We start from the raw sequence: 24,094 nt of genomic DNA, 5'->3' as shown, positions 1-24,094 counted from the left end.
TGATTTACAGCTTCTGAGTGAATAATTGCCTTCTTTACCAATAAAGTCTTGACTGAAGGAATGAAGGACCCCATAGTACATGTCTAAACCCCCATTAAAAACAGCCGAATATCAGAGGAAGGAAAAGCGGTTTATGTGAGTGTGGAAGGAACCAGAAGAACTTGGTCAGCTCTGTTGTTGTCCTGTCATGTCAAAATGAGGCCAAGGATCAGATTAACAAAGCTACTGTATGTGTGCCGGTGTTTACTCATCTGTGTATGTGTGTGCGCACTTGCACGTGTCTGTCCCTGCTTGTCTTTTTTTATAGGGGGAAAGGGGACTTCCTGGGCCACCTGGAATCCAAGGGGAAACAGGGATCGGCCTTCCGGGACCCAAGGTGAAGTCTGCCACTCTATTGTTTTGGAAAATGAACTCATGAAAGGATAATGATCCACCTGGGTCTCACCCTGTTTGTGCTCTCCTCTGGCACTCCACAGGGTGATGTTGGTTTCCAGGGGCAACAAGGGCCTCCCGGTCCTCCGGGAATTGGCGAGTCTGGACCACCGGTGAGTAAAAATCCTGCACGCAAGACTGAGGCTAATGCTACATGTCCCAGGCGAAAAAGTCAGTCCATGTAGAGGAAATGGAAGCAGCAAGCAGCATTGCTGTTGTACTGCAGGGTGAAGCTAGTTAGCCCGAGTGATGTTGTATGTAAACATTTGTAAAATTTTAAATTTTTGTGTCTAAATGTAGAAAAACGTACTTGGGGAGTAAATGAATAAATTCCTGTTTTGAGGAATCCACAGCTTGACAGGCCTGCTGTGTCTAGATACAGTTGCAAAGCTATGACTTGTGTTCCTCAAGTGGTCCTGTACATCATTTTTTTCCTTTTATTCAGGGGCCTCAAGGGCCACAGGGAGTCCAAGGAGAGAGAGGACCGATAGGAGAAGGCCTCCCTGGACCAAAGGTGAGTTCGTGTTCACGTCTTTTATGTCTCAGCCTCATGTGGCTCAGCATTTTTTTTTTTTCCTGTGAGGCTCATGCGCTGAGGCCGGTTAAAAGCTTTGAACCCTCTTGACCCCATTTTCATGCATTCATCTTCACTGCACCCACCTGCCCACTGACCTGCACAAAGGCCCCCGTCTGGGCTCCAGATTCCAGGACGTAATGACAGGAAATTGACAGCGTGTACAGTTACAAGAGACGGCAACACAACACAGAAGTTCCATAAATTCACATTGCAGTATGGCTTTCATTACCTCATGGTATGATCCAGTCCATTGATCGTCCCCACTAGAGGACATGAGAACAGTAGAAGATGTAGAGATATTACAGGAAAATAGCCAGGACACCTGGAGACATGACAGAGTGAGTGACTCAGAGAGAGAGAGGGGAAAGAATGACTCTGTTCCTGCGTCTGTGTCTTCTCAGGATGTACAGACACACAAAGCTCACACACACACTGTCTCTCTCTCCCATGTATGGACGCACACCTACACAGGTGCACACGAGCAGAGGTTAGAGATGAGACTGGAAACTGAGGTGCAGTTTACAAAAAGTAAAAATGTCCCGCCTTACAGCGTGGAGGAGGCTCTGAAACAACATTTAGACCATCCAGTAAGGAGTTAAAAGTTGCAGAAAGAATTATCAACATTTTAAATGAACAAATGAGAAGTGAAAAATCTAAATATCCTGAAACATGTACAGACATTTTGTGTTATCAGTTAACTCCTTGGTTGCTTTGACAAACGCAGACAGTTAAATTAAGCGTGATTAAGTCAGTGGAATGTCTTCTGGTAATGACAAATGTCATCACTTTTGGGCTTTGTTACAGCATTAACATCAGAAGGTGAGGTAACTAGAATTCAGGTTAAATTCTGCTCTGCTCTTCATCCAGTTTATCACCTGTCAACTTTCCTTTGAGGTGGTAACAGCTAGTTTCTACCCTAGAATTTGGCAGGGGTATAACACCCCCCCCCCCCCCCCCCCCCCCCGTTAAAGATTGGCCTCGGGGGTGCTTGTTTTTTCCTCGACAGGAGATTTGACCGCGGACTCGCAGATGGCGTTCTTGTTCTAAAGCAGCGTTCTTCACATGACGTGTCTCGACAGGCTCCAGATTCACAGGAGCTCTGCAGCAACATCACCCTCTTTCCACATCATCAGCACCTCGGCTTGTGTGCCAAAATGAGGGATCACAGAGTTATAATAATAAATCTATACTCTTGGAAGCTGTCATGCAAATGCAGCACTGCTATGCAAATAAATGTACTCATGTGTCTGACACTGTATTTCTGTTGTCCTTGGATGACCTTGAAAGACAGGGAAATGATCTCGAGGGAAATAAGACAGAGTCATACCCAGACAGACATTATGCTGCACTCTTTGTTTTGTACTTACTGTCAACTTGGATTGCTGCTCTAATCCTTCACTGTATTTCTATTCCTGCTTTTTTTTTCTGTCTTTTTTTACTTATAGATCCTCTCCAGATATATTTTAACACACACACAGAACACTTTGCTTTGAATCATATTTTTATCTAATATATTTTTGCTCATAAATTGGTCAGTGCCGCTCTGAGAAGGAGTTAACAGCACACCTACTCTTTCCTGTCTTTTTACAGAATTATGCAATCATGCAAATATGGGCTTTTGGAGCAGTACATAGTACAAGCCTAAGCACACTTACAGTGTGACCATGTAGCACACAGCTGCCAATTCAATACACTGAGTGGTTTTGCTGCTACAACCTTATTTGGTCCAGTAGTTTATGGTGGCTAATGTTAGCTAGTATTACTAAACTTTAGACAGATTCTGGTTTATAACTGAATGACTAACTGACTTGATGAGTGTACTATTTGTGCTACTTTTACATTTTGTGTAAGCATTTCTATCCTGTATTTGATTCATAGTTGTCACATGCTTCTATACTTACAGGCAGGTGACAAATTAAAGGAAAAACCTGAATAAACAGATGCACGTCCCTCCACACAGGTGCAGTGCACCCTACCAGGTGGCCCACGACCTAACAAACACACTTAATGTTGGTTTTTCCGTTAATTTGTCACCCATCTGTACATCGTCCCACTTTTTAAAAAAAGCCAAGCTGATTGTAACCATGTGCGTTTCATGGGTCTGATTTTGGAAGCATACTGTAGCCGTCATTGTAAAACTTTTACTGAAGTAGCTGGAAAATACATTGGTTTTAACTTCAGGAGGCACAAACATGAGTCTGATCTGAACAGAACCCTCTGAGATCATTAGCACCATCAGCAGATCAACTTGTTCACTGCTAGCATGCGCATACACGTGATCATTTTCAGAAAAATGTAACTGCAATTTCAAGAGATAAAACGGTATCACTTCTCTGTGTGTCTTCGCAGGGAGAGCGAGGCTTGGAGGGGCCACGGGGGCCCAGAGGACAGCCGGGTGCTGGAATCAAAGGAGACAAGGTAGAGTACAGAGAGGCTGTAAATAAGACGCCCCAACTGAAGAGCCTTCACACAGGCATGAAGATAAAGAGTCTTGTTGTAAAGAAGGCCAAGAGTTGGCAGAGTCAGCAGTGAATGCATTCAGTGTGGCGTTATATCAGAGGTCACAGTCTACAGCTGATGAATCAAGGTTAAAGCTTGGGTAGTGTAGGAGGAATGTGGCCTTTCGGTTTGAATTGAATGTGGGAACGTTAGCTCTGCACTGGCACAGTCAGACAGAGGTTTTCTCTGACCATCTCTGGGTGTGTTTGCAGATTTTTGCCACCATCTGGCTGTCTTTTAGCTCACAGACGCCGACAGGGACACGACTAGGAGACTTTAAAATGCGCTTTTATGTTACATAATTCACCTTATGTCACTGGAATATGACGTTAACATTCAGGAATGAATGAAACCATCTCCTCGAGAAAACAGGGGTCTTTTAAAACATAAAGCTTTGGATTGTGATGACAGTTTTACTGTAGCTGTGTGGTGAAGTTCATTGAGATAATTGCAATGTTTTCCTGTGGTAATGACAAACAAGAGCCTACAGGGTTGTCTGTGCGGTAACATAATACATTTATAATGTCAATGCTGTATGTGCCAGATGAAAAGACAATGAATTTAAAAAACCCCAAATGTCATCGAGTTATGTGTATGCATGTACTCATGTAAGGCAGTAAACTGTATATGTTCATTACTGAGCCAAAAGGAAATGCACAGGATCTTGGCAATGAATCCTTTACAGGTGGGTGCTTTCCACATGCAGTAAATCATGAAATGTCCCAGGTGGTATGTGAGAGTGATGCGCTGTCATACTATTAACATAAACATGCTGTTATCATCATTAGCCTCCGTTCTCACCTGAATATATATATATATAGGGGGATTTTGGACCTCCAGGTCTTCCAGGGCCCATCGGCCTCCCAGGAGCAGGCATACAAGGCGAGAAGGCAAGTACATTATCCTTCTGTTGATTAAACTGCCATAAAATTATTTTTGCATGTTATCTCTTGCCTGTACAGTCTTTCTTAGGGACTGTAGAAAAAGTATTGGGTTGGAAGGGGGGGGGGTTGAAATTTGTAGTTTTGAATGAAATATCTCAACATCTACCTGCAAACTAATGACATTCCCATCAGCCTCAGCTGTACTAGTACGTCTTTAGTGCTAATTAGGAAGTTAATACACATGGTAAACATTATACCTGCTTCACGTCAGAATGTTAGTATTGTCATTGTGAGTCTTCAACCACTGAAGGCACCAGTGTGGTTAAATACAGCCTCACTGAGCCACCAGCGTAGCTGTAGACTCTTGAACAAAGAGCTACTAATACATAAGTAATGAAAATAAAAATAAGTTAGATGATGAAGCCTATGTATCAGGTCAGTCTGACTGATTGGTCGTTATAATTAAACCAACATGATGCTTAAGTTTAGTAAGCCTCTGTGTTTTGAAGCAACAGCTGGAGACTCAATGGGGACCGTTTCCTGTTGACAGCTGAGCCAAAGATCACTACCCTGATACCAAAACACAAGTTAATTACTGTCAGAAAATGGTTATAGTCCACTGCTCGCTGACGTGTGGAAGAGAAAATGACAGCTGTGTGCACCGTGTGCCCTGATTTGCATAAAACCCAAGCACAAGGCGATGTGTACAAACAAAGCTCTTAATGCTCAGCTAACAGTGGAACAGTGGAACAGTGGACGACAAAGTGCTCAGATCACTCGTGGACTGAAAAATAAAAGTGTGCATTAATGAGGTGATTATATAATGTTCGGAGCTGTGGGACCGTAAATAGCCGCGGTTTCATTTCACTGCAGTGATACGCTCTGTAGAACAGCTTGACAACATCAGCGTCTGATGCTGAATCTGCGTTTTATCACAGGTTAACCTCACGTAGCACATTTAACTTCACTAGGCTTTCATGTATGAAGCAGCAAACATTTGATTAAAAAAAAAAAAAACAGACATCCAATTTTGAATTAATTTATAGATATTTATATAATAGATGTTTCTTTTGTTTATTTATTTATTATTTCTTTCCATTTATCCGTGCAGGGCATGGAAGGACCCAGAGGGCCGCCAGGGAGCAGAGGCCAGCCAGGAGAGGGCATGCCTGGACCCAAGGTGAGCACATAAGCTCACAGTGTTGTTATCTTTGATGATAATGCCAAAGCAACACCATCAATGGCCATAGTTGGAGGGGCCACATGAATTATTATTCTTTCAGGGGCCCAAAAATCATAGCCCCTGTTCTGTCCCAGTGGTCTAATAAGGACATTTTCTTGTCTCACACAGGGAGACCAGGGATTGCCGGGTGAGGTTGGCGCCCCGGGGGAGAGAGGGGCTGGAGACCCTGGAGCTAAGGTTGGCCATAGCCCTATGGTGACATGCACATCAGCAGCAACCATCTGAACATTTCCAATTCACAAACTTAACACAGATCCATGAATCTGTCCTCAGGGAGAGCCAGGATCACCAGGAATGGGGGGTTTACCTGGGCTGCCGGGAGAGGATGGAGCCCCCGGACAGAAGGTAGTTTTAGAGGCTGTTTGCTCCAGTATGAAGCCTGAATGAGGAATCAGAAGTCAGTTCAGCGTATGCATATGTGTGTTTGTGTCATTAGGGTGAGCCAGGAGCTACAGGTATCAGAGGACCAGAGGGGGCACCTGGAATTGGCACTCAGGGTGAAAAGGTAAAAAAAAAAAACAACATTCCCTTCTTTGTTCATCTTGCAGTAAGACGTTGCTGCACTATATATGATCTGCTATCAGATTAGATTTGTAATTGTATTCCCAATGATGTGATCTTTTAAGGGTGACCAAGGCCAAAGAGGAATAAGAGGCTTGACTGGTCCACCTGGCATTGCTGGACCCTCTGGACCAAAGGTGAAAAACTATTAAATCATCATGAGTTATTATGGAAATCTGTATTTTTTGTGTTGAGACCTTGTCTGTGGCCATCTGGAGAGGTTTAAATGGCAAGGAATAATAAGAAAAGATCACTGTGGGTTAATGTTTTTAACCACTTGGTTTGCATTTCATCTTCATCAGGGAGAACCAGGGGCACAAGGCAGGGCAGGTGCTCCTGGCCCACCAGGCCGTTTCATCGTAGGACCCAAGGTAACTACTATCAGTCATTCCAAGAGTTTTTCCACATATTTATTGTTTAAAGGGATAAACAATTATTGTGACTAATAGCACAGTTTTCACCTATTGCACAGTGATGTAAGTGTCAGTGCTGGTGGAGGAAGTATGCAGATAATTTACTTAAGGGTGCTCTTATATGTACGTTCATGATTTCTCAGCAGAATGCACTGTATGTATCTGACGCCTTATAAAGGTGGTGAATTTGCAAAGCCGATTCTTAGAACATTTGAAATCATGCATTGTTTACATTCATGTTTGCTTGCGGGGAATTTAATTCTTCACTGTCTTTGTTTGCATATTGCGTCTCACTTCATGATACTAATTAAATTAAATTAAAACCAAACATAATTTGGGGAACTCATGGTAGAAAATGAAGGTGCGGCCCGAAACACCCTAAGGCCCCCTACCTAGCGAGGCAGGTCCTGACTGTTGTTTGGTTTGATCTTTTATGATACATCATATTTAATAACTCAATCCAATTACAGGTTTTGTATTCAAACTCTGAGTCTGTTAAATTAGTAGTAATGTCTCAAGTATGTCAGATAAATGTAGTGAAGTACAAAGAACAATGCTTTCCTTATAATGAAATGAGGTGGAGATTATGTAAAAAAAACCAAAATAGTACCTAAGTAGAACATTTATGTTAATGTACTTTGTTATATTCCTTATGAGTACTGTGTTAAAGAAACCTGAAATGTGTTCTAGGGTGATTCTGGCCCAAATGGTCCTCCTGGTCCAATTGGGGAAACTGGCTACGGGCTTCCTGGTCCAAAGGTGACAAACAACAATGTCTGATGTATGACTTTTGTGTAACTCATGTCATGGATGTCTGCCTGTCAACACACACTTGAAGTCAGATTTTCAGCAAACAAATAAAGTGTAAACACAGTCACAGCTAAACAGCTGAAAATCATGCTCATGTGTGCACCTTCATCATGAAGACCATTTCCCAGCGTCTAGAAAGAACAGAGAATATCAAAAAGGATGGTAAACATAAAGCTACGTCCTGTCGTGCTGTCCTCGCTGCAGCATTTGTTGAACATTTCAGTTAATAAATGCTACAGCATGTTTAGAATTTTTGCCCTCCCCTGTTCTGATGCATTGCACAAATACTTTGAATACAGAAGCACGCAAAGGAGCAGAAAGCACATGTATCCATTTACATCCACATTCCACTGCAGCTTCCTCTGGAAATCAATCTATGAAACACTTTGTTTCCTTTTGCATGAATGGATTATTGACCTGTGTGTATCTGTGCTGTAGGGTGACCGTGGAGATCCGGGCCCTGCAGGTCCATTCGGTCCCAAAGGGGATGGCTATCCCGGCCCCATGGTGAGGAACCGATTCAGTCACTGACGTGCCCATCTGTCCACTCATAAATCTGTACATTCATACTGTCCATGTACGCATATCAAGTCCTCCATCCATCTGCCTTTTGTCTTCCGTTTTCCTACCCATACATCCAGCCATCTATCCATCAATGAGACATTTATTACCTAATGTTACAGTAGCTCTAGCCCTTATAAATCTTCGGAGTATATTTTCCTTAGCTAAGACCATAGCAAGGGAGACACCGTAATGGAATCAGGGGCACATGTGATCACTGATGGAAACATATAAAGGAATAGTTCACCATTTTGGGAAATATGCTTATTTGCTTTTTTGCATTAGATGAGAAGATTAATGTCACTCTCATTTCTGTACAGTAAATATGAAGCTCCAGCCGGGAAATGCTTAGCTTAGCTTAGCTTAGCTTAGCTTAGTTTAGTTTAGCTTAGCTTAGGGTAAAGACTGGAAACAGGAGGAAAGCTAGCCTAGCTCTGTCTAGAAAACCAGTCTACTAGCACTCCTAAAGTCCACTAACTGACAAGTTATGTCTTGTTTTGAGCAAAAACCAACTTAAAAATGACAGTTTGTTGTTATAAAGTGTGGACTGGGGTGGCAGGTAGGTGCCAGATTATATCTTGGCCAAAACAAGTAACTGCCTGCCTAAATGTCCCCATGTCTGGCTGTGTGTTCTACCTCTACCTGTGTTCCTTTATTGTTTAGGGCCCTCCTGGTCTGCCTGGACTTCCAGGAGAACCTGGTCCGGAAGGATTGGGCATCCCTGGACCAAAGGTGAGAATTTGGTTCTGTCAGACCAAAAGTGTTTGTGGAGTGGGTGCAGATGAAAGTCTGTATTGGAAATAAGTGAAACTATCTCCTCATGAAAGATTTGGCCATTTTGAGGAAACTAATTAAAGGAAGGAAGTCCATTTATCTGATGGATTGTAAACTGCTGTGTGTAAGTATTCATATATCTTCGCTGTTTTCTTCTTCGCAGGGGGATATTGGTTTCCGAGGGTTGCCCGGTTTACCAGGACCTCCAGGGGAGGGACTCCAGGGACCTCCAGTACTTGATAACTTTCACTTTTTCCAGATTTTACTTCTGTCTGAAACGACTTCAATTTAGATTCTTCATTTAGACTTTCAGCTCATAAAAAAAAAATAGAGTTTATATTCTGTTTCTGCAAACACGAGTCAAGGACAACATTCTGGTGTGTTTACTTATGCAGGAAACCTTCTGTAATTTTATTTGACATACAACCAGATGGTCGTGATTGAGTCATATTCTCTGAAGAATTGCGTCTTAGCTGCAGTCAGAGACTTCCAGATTGAAAAGAGAGCGCTTCATCATGTGTGTGAACATGCCCACCACGGGGGCCTTATATTCAAAGGCTGGCGGTTCATTTGTTCTGGGTATTTATCATGATTTTCCTTACAGCACTCTGACACGTTGGTGCAGAGTGTGAATCTCCACAGACATATGTGTCTGATGAGAAGCACTTGGCCTAACAGGCCTAAGTGAGGAAGCACCCAGCACCCATATGTCCACAGATATCACATCCAGATTCCCCGCAGGCTTCGGACCAGTGTCTCTGCAGGTCCGAGCGATGTCGCAGTCATGCAGCAGTGGGCAAGATTTAATTGAGGACTCAACTAAAGCTGTTAAATGGGGAATAAAGAGAAAGCAGATCATGCTGGCAGACATCTGTCCTTATGGTGGTGTCGGAAATTCATGACTCGGTGTTATAAAACAGGGCTAATCTTGAAAATGCTATTTCATAGAAAACTGAGAGGCTTTTCAAAGTGTGTTTCACATTCATTTTATATCTGGTCAAGGGAGTTAAATTATTGATTACACCTGTGTGATACATGGCTTTCTGTCAGTTCACATAGGAAATGTATTACAGTAAAACTTAAATATGCAGATCTTTATTCCTGTAGGTCATCACGTCAGGTGATTTCATGGATTAGCTTCTCTTTTACAGTTAAATTCAGTTTTCACAGCAGCAGAGGTGTCAACAATTCCCATCCTGTCTCAGGATAGGTTGAGAGTTTGACTTACTAGTCAGTATCAAAGTGAAGAGCAAGTGTTAACGGTAGCAGATAAGTGGTTCAGTTAAGTTAGATCCCAGGTCCCCAGAGTTAAAACCTAGACTCTGAACATGGACATACACCATTTAGTTTTTATGCACCACATGTATTTTATTCTTATTAAGTCCTGTTCATATCAGTCTTTTTATATTACCTTGTCTTTTTTTTTTTTTTTTTTTTAAATCTCATCTTAATGCCTTTTTACATCCTGTCTGTGTGCCTTGCAGGGTAACATTGGGCGACCTGGTCCACCAGGGCCAATGGGCCCACAAGGTCAAGGAGTTCAAGGGCCTAAGGTACGCAGTGATCTGATGTCAGATGTCAGATTTTTACTCCCCTGCACATTCATATTGTGCTCAACCAAGAGCGTATCACCACACTGTCTGTATATCTGTGTGTTTCTGTCGCTTACTGTGTTGAACTGTTTGTGCGACTCAGGGTGAACAGGGAGCCCAGGGCGTGACGGGGCCTAGGGGGCTTCCTGGAGAGGGTTTTCCTGGAGCTAAAGTGAGTTTTTGATTTTTGAATGCGTGGGTTTTGTGCACGTAATATATCAGCTCAGTGATCAGTGACATTTTGCCACGCCTTGTGTGACAGGGTGACCGTGGCGCGGTGGGGGAGAGGGGGATGAAGGGAATCAGAGGAGATATGGGAGATCCGGGAATCCCGGGGCAGCCTGTGAGTGACACTTACAATGCTTTTATATGTCCGTTTTTACTGTGTACTGCTTTGTGACTGGCAGACAGAGGGTTTAAACCTTCTTTAGCTGTGTGATAATTTAATAGAATCATATTCTAATCCTTGTTATCACTCATTTCAGCAGATATTTGTCTGGTAAATTTAATTCAAAAATGTGCAGAAGCTCATCTACTTTCCCATTAAGTGTTTTTGTATCCTTATCTCAGGGCCGACCTGGTATCAGAGGTGAAGCAGGCCTCACTGTGAGTCATGTCACTTTTTCGTATTCTTTTTCATTAGCTTCTTCTCATGTTTATTAATATGCTCATCCTGTGTTGGTGTGTTCATTTCAGAGGGAGGACATCATTCGAATGATCAAAGAGATCTGTGGTAAGGTATCTTGTGATTCTTGCAGTATCTGGTTCACTTCTCTGTATTGACTCTGCTATAAGAGCAGATTTAGTTTCTGAATCCAAGCCACTGTCTGGTCTTATCTGTAGATGATTAGATCAGATTCCACAGACTGAACCTCGTCACACGGACGTCTCGGTTTATGATCTCATATTTTGTTGTGATGTGATTCCAGGATGTGGGATCAAGTGTAAGGAGAGGCCCATGGAGCTGGTGTTTGTCATTGACAGCTCGGAGAGCGTGGGCCCGGAGAACTTTGAGATCATCAAGGACTTTGTCAACGCGCTGGTAGACCGGGTCACAGTGGGCCGGAACGCCACCAGGATCGGCCTGGTGCTGTACAGCCTGGAGGTGAAGCTGGTGTTTAACTTGGCCCGCTACGTCACCAAACAGGACATCAAGCAGGCCATCAGGAACATCCCATACATGGGAGAGGGCACGCACACGGGCACAGCCATTCGCAAAGCCACGCAGGAGGCCTTCTACAGTTCACGACTGGGAGTCAGCAAAGTGGCCATCGTGATTACTGACGGACAGACGGACAAACGAGAGCCAGTGAAGCTGGACATAGCGGTACGAGAAGCACACGCTGCTAATATTGAGATGTTTGCTCTGGGGATCGTGAACACCTCAGACCCAACACAGGCCGAGTTCCTGAGAGAGCTGAACCTGATCGCCTCCGACCCAGACTCAGAGCACATGTTCCTCATTGATGACTTCAACACCCTGCCAGGTAAGAGCTGCTTATGTCAGGAAGAAAGTGAATTAGCATATTTCCAGAAATGTCAACATACTAACATCCTCACAGTGACGATGATAAACATGATGATGTTCAGCAAGTTAAATGTTTACAGTATTCACCATCTTGGCTTAGTGTGTGAGCATGTGAGCGTGCTAATTATCACTAAACAAACTATATTTGATTAATAATGATAATTCTGTGTATTTTTATGGGCACCAAAGTAACACTCAGACTGCCTTTATCCTCTGTCTGTGTCTCTGGCTCCTCGTCTCTCTGTCTGTCTTCCTGTCTCAGCTCTGGAATCCAAGTTGGTGAGTCAGTTCTGTGAGGACGAGAACGGAGCCCTGATATATAACAGAGTAACCAACGGCTACAACGGCTATGGAAACAACGGCTACAATGGCAACAGGAATGGCTTCAACGGCAACTATGCAGTCGGTGGCTATGGATACCGGCCTGTGACTGAGCGGGAACTACTGAACGGACGACAGACTGGCACCAGCACCCACAGCCACGGGGGCCAAGCAGAAACAACCCAGCATGGCAGTAAAGGATCCAGCACAGCACATGTACAGAACAGAAGGATATACGTTTATTTGTATTATACAAAGGTCACTTTTAAAAGGCAGAAGGTGTTTAACTCTTTCCTGGTTTTTGTCACCATCAGGGTGAAGGAGGGCAGCACGTGAACACTGACAGGAGGGGAACTGAGCGTGGGGACACATTTAACCGCGAGACCTTAGATCTTCCTCCTACCAGAGGGGACACCTCCAGTAGCCAAGGCTCTTCCTCATCGTCATCTTCCTCCTCCTCCTCATCATCATCATCTTCTACAAATATAACCACATCATCCTCAGGTGTATCTGTACAGAATGTGCCTGCCCCGAGGCCAGCTCTCCCCAAAGGTACAGAAAATCTGTCACACTTCTGTGTGTTGTGTATGTACCCTGTTTTTCCTCGCCGTGCACGCGTGGACATGACACAGATACGTAAACCCGTTCACCTAACAGAGCAGTCATCCACAACAAACAGTCTGATAATAATTACAGAGAAACGCCGTCAACAGAAGAAAATGAACAGGTGAAGCTGTTTCCTGTCAACGACACAGGCAACAGAAACAAGATGAATCACATCTCAAGCTTTCATTCCAATTAGACAAGTAAAAGTATTTGTGTGCAGCTGTACGCTTGTGTTTTTAAATGCATCATTCCTCCTTTTTTTTCCAAATGAGTGTAGAAAAATAGTTTTTTTATGCACAGTTAAGACCCATTAGTATAATTTTTCACAGTAACCCGGGGGCTGTTGTTGTGTCATTAGCTTAGCTGAGGTTTAACATGGGTTTACACTCGTGTTGTTGGGAAGTTAGTATTACAGTGACAAGAGCGGACAGTGGAGATACATTGGAAGTGACTGCAAACAAAATCAACACCATCTTTACTTTCCCTCCTGATAAATGATCCTACCAAATGTTGAACAGCAAAACTGCAGCTAAGCTAGTCAGATGCTACGTAATGCATCACCCTCCCTGGTAAGTGACTCTCCAGTGGAGCTCTAGTCCGGTGTGTTGAGAGTCCATGTGGCAGAGGGGGACTCAGCTTTCCTTAGTGTGGCCTTTCCAGAGGAGCAGTCCCTGTATGTGCAGCAGCCACAGTGAAGGGGAGTGAAGTGTTGATGGCCTGGCTCCAGGGTTAGGATAAGTGCTTTGTGATTGACAAGCTCTGTAATGAGGTCACGTAGGTGAGGAGCAGGGAGGCCAATTATTTTTGATGCAGTGTGGATGATTTAATAGAATCTGCTCCTTCCTGAGAGCGTGGTGAGGGAACAGATGTTGCCTCAGAAGAGAGCAGAAATGGCTGCTTTGAGGTGGGATTAGCTGGACAGGTCGTGAATTGTTTTTCGCGATCTGACCTCTTTTTTTTTTTTTTCCAATTATATGACATCTTTTTTTCTGCAGAGACTGTTCCCTTAGACCCACGCTGTGGCTTGGTTCTGGACCAGGGCACGTGCCGGGACTATAACATCCGCTGGTATTACGACAAGCAGGCCAACGCCTGCGCCCAGTTCTGGTACGGAGGCTGTAACGGCAACAAGAACCGCTTTGACACGGAGGAGGAGTGCAAGAGGACGTGCGTGATCGCCAGATCCACCGGTACGCTCTCATGACTCATCCCTGCCACATTAAAATCATCTATGTCATTCCCACCTACCCTGTCAACCAGCAAATCTGTCATTTTCTTTGAATGTTTTTTTTCTCCTCTTGTAATTTCCTCATCTGAAATGCTAACGTTTCCAAATGTTTTCGACTCTGGAGTTTCTCACATGTTTTCTTTTTTGTTTCCAGGAGGCTGAGTGAAGGCATCTGCCATACATCTGCTGTAGATACTTCAAGGAGGAGCAGCTAATACCAGCCTTTTTCCCAGGGTTATGTAAAGTTTTTGCATAATTCTCAAGCATTTACATGTACACTGATGTTCCATAGCACCACTGCGTTATAGACCCTGTCTTTGTGCCCCCTCTTGTAGCACTTATTGTGAAATTATCCTCCTCTAAGTAGAGAGAAAGGGAGTCTAGCTTTGAGAGATACCTCCACTGTTTTGTTTATTTTATATATATAATAGCATCTTGTACAGGAGATACTCCATCCCTCCTTCTCAGGAATACAGACGAGCACTCCACGTGTTTCCAGTTCCCCTGGGATTCCCTCACCTGCGGGACATGACCGTTTTCTTTCGTACACAGTCAGTGAGTGCTGCAAAGATTGTGAAAAAAAAAAAAGGAACTGTTTGCTCAACGTGATCAGTAATAACTCTGGTGCCTTGTCAGTGTCAGAATCATACATCAAATCAATCAAAATGCCATTCAAACAAACTATAGCTACTAATTTCTTTACTCAAACAGTCACTGTAGGGTTATATTGGTGGTTAAGCATAATCTGAACCAGTAACACACAGCAGAGATTAAGCCTCTCGTCACTTATATCGATGAAATATAGTATTTGTTTTGTTTTTCTATAAAATGACTGATGCTCTGTAACTTCCTCTTATCATTTTTGTGCATTTGAATGTGTTGGTTTAGATCCTCTGAATGAAAAAAATGTGATGTTTTGTGTTTACATTGTTTCACTTCTTTCTTCCACTGCATTTGCCTACATGTGTTGAAGCAGTACACTTGCATCACTGGTGGACAGACACACACACACATACACACACTGCCCTCTACTGGGTAACACACGCTGTAAACTGTATGATCAGCATTTTACTTCTGTTGTTTAGCAAAGTGTCAGTGTGTTACCCAGCTGTGCTGCCTGCATAAATCCACATTGTATTGTTTATAACACGCTCAACATTTGATGTCAAACCTTTTTAATAAATAGGATCTAAACTAATATGTTGAAAGGCATCACATTCATACTAAGGGACTGTATGAAAATGATTAGAGGTAATCAAACAGGTAGCTAGTAGAACCATGGTTATGATTATTATGATTATGATATTTTTTAAATAGCTTACCGTCGCTCCAGTGTTTTGTGTTTACTGCCATTGTTAGGTGAGTAAATCTCCTGTTGTTTTTCCAGTGCTAATCAGATTTGCTAATGCTACCAGCGGATGTGTGTGGGGCTGTGGTTAGCCAGGAGAGAGTTTCAGCTACGCAAACTCTCAAATCCAAGCAGACAGATGAAGCTAAATTTAAGTTTTTACATGATGTGTGTTAGATATACAAATATCACCTGTGTTAACATGTCAGTTCCTCTTTAAATTAATTTTGCTTTGCCTATTTTACTTGTCAACGGCCAAAGGAGTTATACCAACTCAATATGGTTATTAATCTAATATATTTTTTTAATATTGGAGAGAGAGAAGGCTTTTTTAAAAAGTTCATCCCCCTCAGTGTCCCAATAATTTTCATACAGTCCCTAAATACACCACAAAAAAACGAGCACCTATTTGTAAAGAATGTTGTAGAACTTTGCTTAATCCATCTGCTGTGGCTTTAGGGAAGTGGCAAAGCTTTCTTCCGCAGAACCTGCTCTCTCCTTCTGCTTAAATTACACGTTAGACACTCCTCGACAAGTGGCGTAGTCTGATCTATCTTTAGTGCTGCCCACGGGAGAAACGTTACCTAACTCTACACACTCCTCACACTTTATCAGGCCACAGAAATAAGACTTTACAATATAAGATCCTATTGATCCAGACACATCAGTCATGGCCTCCTTCCATTGCCAGTTTTAAGGTTTCGTTCTAAAATGCATGGCTGTGTGCAAATTGACACCATTTATCTTCAAGAAGAAGAAAAAACACAGCTATATTTTCAGCACTGAAATTATCTCAGTGATTGAAGTGCATTTTAACTGCGGAGCAACACACTCGAACGCACCCACAGTCACAAAGACGCACACAATCAAGCAGCTGGACAATAATCCATCCTACAGGGAAAAGGCAGAACCACTCTGATTGGTGGACGGAGCTGCTCGTATGTGTGGCTGTCACCTGTTTTTGCACACAGCTGCTGCACCCAAACTTTCCTGGTCCATTTTTAGCGCAAAGTTTCTTTGTGCTCTTCCTTCTCACTTCAATAATGCCATATACTGTGATGAGCTGAGATTTTGTATTGACTTTGGTGGCTCCTTTGAGGAGTTGTAGCATGTGCCAAAAATAATTTGTTTCAAGAATTAGAAGTAGAAAGTAGATGTTACCATAGGCTTTGAGAAATGTTGGTGGACATTTTGGTTATTTTTTTAAATTTATTTTGTGTTTTGTTTTTTTTTTTACTTTCTTGTTATAGTCAAGAAAATAAGCAGCTGAGGACTTGTTCATTCTCTTGTTTAGTCTCTATGGTAATGACATGTATAATGAATGTTATTTGTGATTATAATTCTAGATATTATCGATGTCTTTGTTGCTTAGTCATGGTATATGGATTACAACATGTAAAGAAATGAGTGTGTGTGTAAGCAAAAAGATCAGTGAATGAGAGTCAGGTATGAATGAATAGGTGATTGGTCTGAAGTCAAGAGAATACACATATTTTTGAATGTGACAGCGGCTGCTCCAAATATCCTCCCAGTCACACGTTCAGTTGGAGGCGAGCTATTTGAGGGCTTTGACAGCATTGTCTCTGCTGTTAGGCTGCCACATGACACTCTGGGAGCTGAATCATGGTGGCATATCCTCAGCCTGAGCAGCCAGTTGCTTCTTTCAGTCTGTGACAGCAGCTGCTCGAGCTGAGGCCTGTGCTGCGCTGTGATTTGGCCCAGTCAGATTCCACTGGAGATGAAGTGGATAGGTGGGAAGGAGGGGGGGGGTGGGTGGGGGGCAGAGGGAGCTATATTTAGAGTGGGATGGGATTAAATTGCAGGGTCTTCACACTGGGAACCTTTTCTCTGCTCTGCCTTTTCCAGCCAGGACCGACTGCCAAAAGGACCTGTGGCAGCCATCTCCTTCCTCTCTCCACAGACCCCCTCGTTCGCCCGCCGTTTCCCCTCCTGACGCACCATGGACCCCAACGCCATCAAGGAGGAGCTGCGCCTGTTTCAGAGCACCCTGCTCCAGGATGGGCTGAAGGAGCTGCTGAATGAGAACAAGTTTGTGGACTGCACCCTGAAGGTGGGGGACCGCAGCTTCCCCTGCCATCGGCTGATCATGGCCGCCTGCAGCCCGTACTTCAGGGAGATCTTCTTCACAGAGGACGGGAAGGAGGTGGAGAACACCAAGGAGGTGGTCCTGGATGATGTCAACCCTTCCATCCTTGACATGATCATCCAGTACCTCTACTCGGCCGAGATCGACCTCACCGATGACAATGTGCAGGATATAATTGCAGTGGCAAACAGATTCCAGATCCCTTCGGTTTTCACAGTGTGCGTAAACTACCTTCAGAAGAAGCTGTCCCTTAGCAACTGCATGGCCATTTTCAGGATGGGCTTGGTGCTCAGCTGTCCCCGGCTCGCCGTGGCGGCGCGCAACTACATCGCTGACCGCTTCGAGCTCCTCTATAAAGACGATGAGTTCCTCAAGCTTGCAGCCCACGAGATGTTCGCCATCATCGGCGGAGACTCGCTGAATGTGGAGAAGGAGGAGCTGGTATTCGAGGCGGTCATGGCCTGGGTCCGCCATGACAGGGAGCGCATCAAGGTCCTGAAGGATGCTTTCAACTGCATTCGCTTCCGCCTGCTGCCGGAGAAGTACTTCAAAGACAAAGTGGAGACCGATGAGATCATCAGGGCCGACCCAGAGCTCCAGAAGACGATCCAGGTCATCAGAGACGCCTTCAAGGGGAAACTTCCGGAGAAACCCAAGAAGAAGGAAGGAGAGGAGGGGGCCGACAAGGAAGGAGGTGAGGAGGAGGACAACCTGTTCCCTGGGTTCCTGAACGACAACCGCAGACACGGCATGTACGCACGTGACTTCATCGTGATGATCAACGACACAGCGGCGGTGGCGTATGATGTCAGTGAGAATGAGTGCTTCCTGGCGGCCATGTCAGAGCAGGTGCCACGTAACCACGTCAGCGTGGCGTCACAGAAGAACCAGCTCTACATCATTGGTGGACTGTTTGTGGACGAGGAAAACAAGGACGTGCCTCTGCAGTGTTATGTCTTTATGGTAAGCAGGTTGATGCTCTGTTTTATCCGTTACAACATCCTGCACAAAAATCAATTATTAGAAAAATTGTTTCATTTTTTGGGAAATATTCACCCATTATTACAACTTTGGGGGTGTTTGTGTATTGTTCCATGATGATTAGACCGAGTGCTAACCTTCTAGTCAGACAGATAAATGGCCTCAGTTAGCTACATTTGTTGTGTTAAGTATTTGTGGAAGTTTATTAGCGCAAGTGTTAATACTAGATTTTATTTTGATCTACGTGCCAGCGGTGGCACATTCGCAGCCATTACCCAAGCAGCTGTAGCCAACCAAATCCCATCAAGGGAGGATCTTTGCTCATTCACACCTTTTTCTGTGCTTTATTTCAACGCCCTTAATGGACCACAAATAAGCCGGAGGAAAAATTCAGATCAAATTTTCAGTATATAACCATGAAAATGACTGAGATACACTTTTCTTTTAAATCCTTCTGTGGCCAATAAACGGGACAGAAGCCTTGAATACCTATATTTTACTGCATAATCAATATGTGGATACCATTCAGGACAATGATGCATTCCTTTTTTTTATGAGGACATAAAGATAAAGAGCTAATGGGCACTCAGAAGGCGCTCCTCTCTTTTAATGTGCAGTATTCTCTCTTTTTTTCCCCCCCCACAGTTGGATCCACTCACGTCTGACTGGGTCGCCCTGCCGCCCATGCCTTCTCCGAGATGCCTCTTCAGCATCGGAGAGAGCGAGAACGTGCTGTTCGCCGTGGCCGGAAAAGACCTCCAGACCAACGAGTCGCTGGACTCCGTGATGTGCTACGATGTTGAGTTAGTGGTATTATTTACTTCCTTGCTTTTTTTTTCCCCCTCCTTGTTTGTTTGTTTCTCATTCTGTCTCACCTTTTGTAAAGTTTTCAGGTGATAATCAACTTCAGGAAATTAACAAAATTGCTTCCTTTAAAAAAAAAAAGTGGTGTTCAAGTATAATTAATCATGTTTTGATGTGATCTCACCTTCTTAATCTGCTCTGCTTGTTTCTTCAGTAATTATAGAACAGCTTTTTTCTGTTTATCTTAGAATATCTGCCTTATTAACATTTATCACAAACAGAGATTGATGTGGCGTCGCCTCATGGGAAAACATGCATGTCACAATCGAGCATGTGAAGTTCTGAGCAAGGCAGCAGCAAGATATTCAAAGGGTGAACGAGTGAATGTCCTTTCTTTAGAAAGATGAGGTGGAGTGAGACTAAAAAGCTCCCTGTGAGGATCCACGGCCATGCTGTTATCTCCCACAAAGGACTGGTCTACTGCATTGGAGGAAAGACAGATGACAAGTGAGTAAATGAGTCTGTGTGTGTGTGTGTGTGTGTGTGTGTGTGTGTGTGTGTGTGTGTGAGACCTTACAGTGAGCTGCAGCTGTTTGTAGTCCATCATCCTGCCAGACTGCAGGGCTGCACGGCACGTTATGGACAACAATTACACCGCTGCAGTGCAGGATGGTCTAATATGTTACAATAAGGGAAAACACTGATTCTGTGTAACTCTTGTTGCATGTTACAGTGAGAATACAGAGAATACATGTGCTTATTTTCTCTGCCCGTGAGTGAAGCCTTCAACGTAACGTACTGTCATCTTCAGTGTGTTAGCCGCTGAGGCAGAAGTGTGCTTTATAAGACAAAGAACAAAATATAAAGCTCAGCAAACTGTAGGATCTAATACCATAACGTATAATTGGCTAATAAGTCTGTTAAGTGTTTTCAGATGCCAGTGGACCAATCTGCTAATCATCGAGAGGAAACATTTGGTATTCTTCCTAAAAAAAACAAAAAACAAAAAAACCAAAACAGAGGTGTAAAAGCCTTCATCAGTGTCTTTTTAAAAGACACAACATGCAACTAATTATCAGCAAGGAAGCAATTAAACCTGTGAGGAGAAGAGAGGAAACACGGAGACAAATAACTGTCTTTCTTATTTCATGTGGAAAGGAGGAGCTTTTTGTAAGAAAGTTTATCTGAGGTTTATCCTTCGTCTCTACAGCAAAGCTCTCAACAAGTTGTTTGTGTACAACCACAAGCAGTCAGAGTGGAGGGAGCTGGCAGCCATGAAGACGCCCAGAGCCATGTTCGGAGCCGTCATCCACAACGGCAAGATCGTGGTGGCCGGCGGAGTCAACGAGGAAGGCCTCACTGCTACATGTGAAGCCTATGACTTCACAACAAACAAGTATAATTTTCTTTTTGGTTGAGGAATTTCCCCAGTGTCGTTTTTATTTGTGGCTAAATTAGCTGTAGCAGTCATCCAGCTTCTTTTCTTAAGAGAGTAAGAAATGTGTGGGGGTGAGACTGGAGGCATCACTCTCATGATCTAATAAATCTGTTGTCTGTTATCTATGAAAATAAGAACAATGAAATTAAATTTAATAATAATTCATTTTTTTTCAGCATTATGTAGCTCATAATGTCTGATTTATTCAGTATACCTTTTGGCACTTTGGGCCTCCATACATGGCCTAGTTATCTGAACAGCTAAAAGAAAAAAAAAAAAAAAAAGCTGAATTTCAACAAACAAACCAAGGTACAAAAGAAAATGAGAACAGTGAGAGCTCCATCTTACACTTGACCTTCTCCGAATGTCATATCTCCTCAGGTGGGAGCCCTTCACAGAGTTTCCCCAGGAGAGAAGCTCTGTCAACCTGGTGAGCAGCAGCGGCTCCCTGTACGCTGTGGGCGGCTTCGCTATGGTTGAGACGGAAAACAAGGAGGTGGCTCCCACAGAGGTCACCGACGTCTGGCAGTAAGTCTTCTCAAGTTATGAGGACCAAGATTTACATGCTCTCCCTGTTTACCACCGGCGTCGCTCTGAGATCTGACGCTCCTCTTTCTCTCGTTAGGTACGAGAATGATAAGAAGCAGTGGAGCGGCATGCTGAGAGAGATGCGTTACGCCGCTGGCTCCTCCTGTGTGTCCTTGCGCCTCAATGCTGCCAGGATGCCCAAGCTGTAAACAGAACCACTTTAACCCCTCTAAAAAGACAACCGCACCCCACCGTCCCTGCACATCCCCAGCAAGCCGCCTCCGAGTCATCTCATCCTCTGCACTCGGGTTTGTGTGTGTCAAGTTGATCTTTGACATTCATTTTCCTCTGAACTCCAGATGATTTTTATCTGTACTATAAACACACTTGGTTCTGCAGCCTCTTCAAAGACTGCACCATCCCCATAGAATTAAAAAAAAAACAAGAAAAACAAGAAGAAGAAGCCACAATTTAGATTGATCTATAAAGCTCTGTTTGCATCATTTCTAGCTCCTCTTTTGTAAAATAAACATTTGTAAACTTTGACTTCTTTTACTGTTCTAATGTCGTCTGATCTACAGAAAAGTGACATTACAGAGACTGTATCAACATGTCGAGTGCAACTGAAGGTGAGAACTTTCAGATAAACAAGGAAGTGGGACTGGGTTAATAGCGAGTGTGGGTGCATGCAAACACAACATAATGGTCTTCGAACACGTGTCACACATTCACGGGTGTGTCAACATGACCGTGGGTCACTGCACTTCAAGTGGTCGTCAAACATCGCGGAAAAGCCGAGGTATGTCCACACAGTTTCCCTTCACACTGTGAGTGTTTGAATTCACAGAATAACAGCACGGGAAAGGAAACTACACCACAGTGAAATCTGTAATGGTTCAGTATGGTTTTTGTAGTTTGCACATGCGGTGTGGAAGAGATGGGAAGATGTGTAAAGGATGGCAGCTACACTCAGGAATGCTTACAATGAATAATCAGGGTTAAAGAAGAGCAAACAACCTATTGTTTAAAGAGATGAAATACAGGTAGAATTTCTGTTGCCTTTGGTGACTGAAAGTCTAACTATGCTGAACCTTGGTGTGCAGTTTGTTTTCCATTTTGAAAATCAAGATACTTGTGTCCTGAATAAAGTTTACCTCTGCTCTCTTTGCATTTGAAATAGTTGAGATTCTGAAAAAAAAAGCTGAAGTTGTGGGGCTTAAGGGTAAACGTGAAAACGCTGTGAAACTAAATATTGAACTTGATCTCCTCTGACAAACGTCTGTGAATCGAGTTCATTTTGCAAACAACACAGAAGCTGAAGAGCTGTGATGCTAGCAGGGCCAGCAACAAAGCTCTTCCACCTTACTCAAGGTTTAAACCTGCTCTAATGAACTGAACTTTTTAGCCTCTTTCGTGTCATTGTTTTGGATTTGTAGCCCGCAGCGGAAGATGGGCAGTGACTCTGCTGTCCTGACTTCAGTGGGAAGCTAATTTCACCACCGTGGAGCCAGAGGATGGAAAAGCCATGATAGATGAGCAGCCTCTGACTGAGGATGGTGCTCAGGCCCAGGTTTAGGGTTTAGGGCCAGAGCTTTGAATCAGATGCGAGCAGCCACGGGGAGCCATGTGGGGATTCTGAGGTCTGGTGGCAGATGCAAGGGGCTCCAGCGAGGAGGGAGTTGGGGTAGTCTGGCTGAGCTCGTCGACCTCCTCCCTGGTGAGGAAGGGACGACGACTCCTGATGCTGTAAAGGAGGAAGCGGCAGGCCTGTGCGACTGCCGCTGTGTTTTCCGAGAACCACAGTTCATCGCCCAGGGTGTTTTCAGCTGTGCTGGACAGGTCTCTGTGTGGGGGACTTTATTTCCTGAAGGAACAGGGAACTGTCTCAGTCATGGTTTAGGTGGTGCCTTAACAGAGTACTTTAATGCTTTAAGAGCTTATTAGAATCAGGTTTTTGACTTGTAGTTTAACACCATACACCTAAGTTTAGGGTATGAGGTCTGGAAAGTAACCACACATACCTATGACACTGTCATTCAAGCATTCTTTTCCTGTAATTTTGAAACTTCCTTGTTACTTTAATGGAAAGCCAGGGTCTGTGTCAGTGCCAAATTTAGCTCTGCAGTGTCACACTGAGGTAATCACATGCCTGTCTGAAAAACAACAAAGACCTCAACAGAAACTCCTGAGTTCATTTTTCTGAACAAAAGGTGCATCAGAGAGTTTAATTTGTAATGAAGGTTTTGCTAGACTTGGCTTTCTCTTTCCCCCCCGCAAGCTCACCTGAAACCTGATCTGTGTTAATAAAGCGACCCTTGAGCTTTATCAGTCCAAGCAAGACCAGGAAGTCGGGGTTAGTTAGTTCACGTGGCTAAAGGTGAAGCAGACGACAGTTGAGGCTTTCAGATAAAAAAATATGCTGGAGTTTCCTCCTGGGTGTGGAGGACTGGAAGGGAAAAAGAGGAGAATAGGAGGTGGAGTGACAGAAGAATGGATGTGAAAGCAGAGATGAGATCCTGACGGCTTGGAGTGAGCACTGATGAGGACACTGTAACTAAAAGTGAGTAGAAAAATCTCTTTTTCAAACTCTACCTTAATGAGTCAGCCTGAAATTATTATTATTAGTCATACCTGAAATTATCTTCTGGAATAAGTTGCTATTTTTCCATTGATATAATGGTTTTAATGAGTACAAGTTCCTGCCTTATGAAATCTAAATGTACACGCAATGTGTAAATGATACCTCGCACATCTCCTCACATCTATAATGAGAGCAGATTGTACTGACAGCATTACAGAAAGCTGCCATCAAGCAAGGACGCCATAGGTGCTGTCATACCCTGCGAGGCTTTCAGAAAC

The 24,094-nt window shown here is 43.7% G+C and overlaps 3 protein-coding genes across 4 annotated transcripts in view; all 3 read left to right on the top strand.

Moving 5' to 3' along the window:
* LOC121178062 (collagen alpha-1(XXVIII) chain-like) overlaps nucleotides 1-14,954 on the top strand; it is a 28,863-nt gene extending 13,909 nt beyond the window's left edge. For both annotated transcript variants that reach the window (XM_041032564.1, XM_041032565.1), the window contains 25 exons: nucleotides 308-376; nucleotides 477-545; nucleotides 878-946; nucleotides 3,359-3,427; nucleotides 4,330-4,398; nucleotides 5,504-5,572; nucleotides 5,744-5,812; nucleotides 5,909-5,980; nucleotides 6,072-6,140; nucleotides 6,262-6,333; nucleotides 6,499-6,567; nucleotides 7,300-7,368; nucleotides 7,858-7,926; nucleotides 8,644-8,712; nucleotides 8,918-8,986; nucleotides 10,239-10,307; nucleotides 10,450-10,518; nucleotides 10,609-10,689; nucleotides 10,917-10,952; nucleotides 11,043-11,079; nucleotides 11,276-11,833; nucleotides 12,137-12,411; nucleotides 12,510-12,747; nucleotides 13,797-13,991; nucleotides 14,184-14,954. In XM_041032564.1, the coding sequence (XP_040888498.1) occupies nucleotides 308-376; nucleotides 477-545; nucleotides 878-946; nucleotides 3,359-3,427; nucleotides 4,330-4,398; nucleotides 5,504-5,572; nucleotides 5,744-5,812; nucleotides 5,909-5,980; nucleotides 6,072-6,140; nucleotides 6,262-6,333; nucleotides 6,499-6,567; nucleotides 7,300-7,368; nucleotides 7,858-7,926; nucleotides 8,644-8,712; nucleotides 8,918-8,986; nucleotides 10,239-10,307; nucleotides 10,450-10,518; nucleotides 10,609-10,689; nucleotides 10,917-10,952; nucleotides 11,043-11,079; nucleotides 11,276-11,833; nucleotides 12,137-12,411; nucleotides 12,510-12,747; nucleotides 13,797-13,991; nucleotides 14,184-14,191 (2,607 nt within the window). In that variant the 3' untranslated portion in view covers nucleotides 14,192-14,954. The remainder of the gene's footprint in view (nucleotides 1-307; nucleotides 377-476; nucleotides 546-877; nucleotides 947-3,358; nucleotides 3,428-4,329; nucleotides 4,399-5,503; nucleotides 5,573-5,743; nucleotides 5,813-5,908; nucleotides 5,981-6,071; nucleotides 6,141-6,261; nucleotides 6,334-6,498; nucleotides 6,568-7,299; nucleotides 7,369-7,857; nucleotides 7,927-8,643; nucleotides 8,713-8,917; nucleotides 8,987-10,238; nucleotides 10,308-10,449; nucleotides 10,519-10,608; nucleotides 10,690-10,916; nucleotides 10,953-11,042; nucleotides 11,080-11,275; nucleotides 11,834-12,136; nucleotides 12,412-12,509; nucleotides 12,748-13,796; nucleotides 13,992-14,183) is intronic.
* Nucleotides 14,955-17,224: 2,270 nt separating this feature from the next.
* LOC121178139 (kelch-like protein 41b) lies at nucleotides 17,225-21,781 on the top strand. Its single transcript, XM_041032664.1, has 6 exons — nucleotides 17,225-18,447; nucleotides 19,111-19,268; nucleotides 19,669-19,776; nucleotides 20,480-20,665; nucleotides 21,089-21,235; nucleotides 21,333-21,781. Exons 1-6 carry the CDS (start codon nucleotides 17,338-17,340, stop codon nucleotides 21,442-21,444), a joined length of 1,821 nt encoding a protein of 606 aa, XP_040888598.1. The 5' UTR covers nucleotides 17,225-17,337; the 3' UTR covers nucleotides 21,445-21,781.
* Nucleotides 21,782-23,603: 1,822 nt separating this feature from the next.
* Nucleotides 23,604-24,094, top strand: part of dzip1 (DAZ interacting zinc finger protein 1) — a 47,677-nt gene continuing 47,186 nt past the window's right edge. Inside the window, exon 1 of the mRNA XM_041032117.1 lies at nucleotides 23,604-23,795. The gene's annotated coding sequence lies outside the window, so the exon portion shown is untranslated. The remainder of the gene's footprint in view (nucleotides 23,796-24,094) is intronic.

Source organism: Toxotes jaculatrix, chromosome 24 (assembly GCF_017976425.1).
Source record: "Toxotes jaculatrix isolate fToxJac2 chromosome 24, fToxJac2.pri, whole genome shotgun sequence".
Classification (NCBI taxonomy): Eukaryota; Metazoa; Chordata; class Actinopteri; family Toxotidae; genus Toxotes; species Toxotes jaculatrix.
Note: the sequence above shows the minus strand (reverse complement) of the source record. Positions and strands in the feature narration are given on the sequence as shown.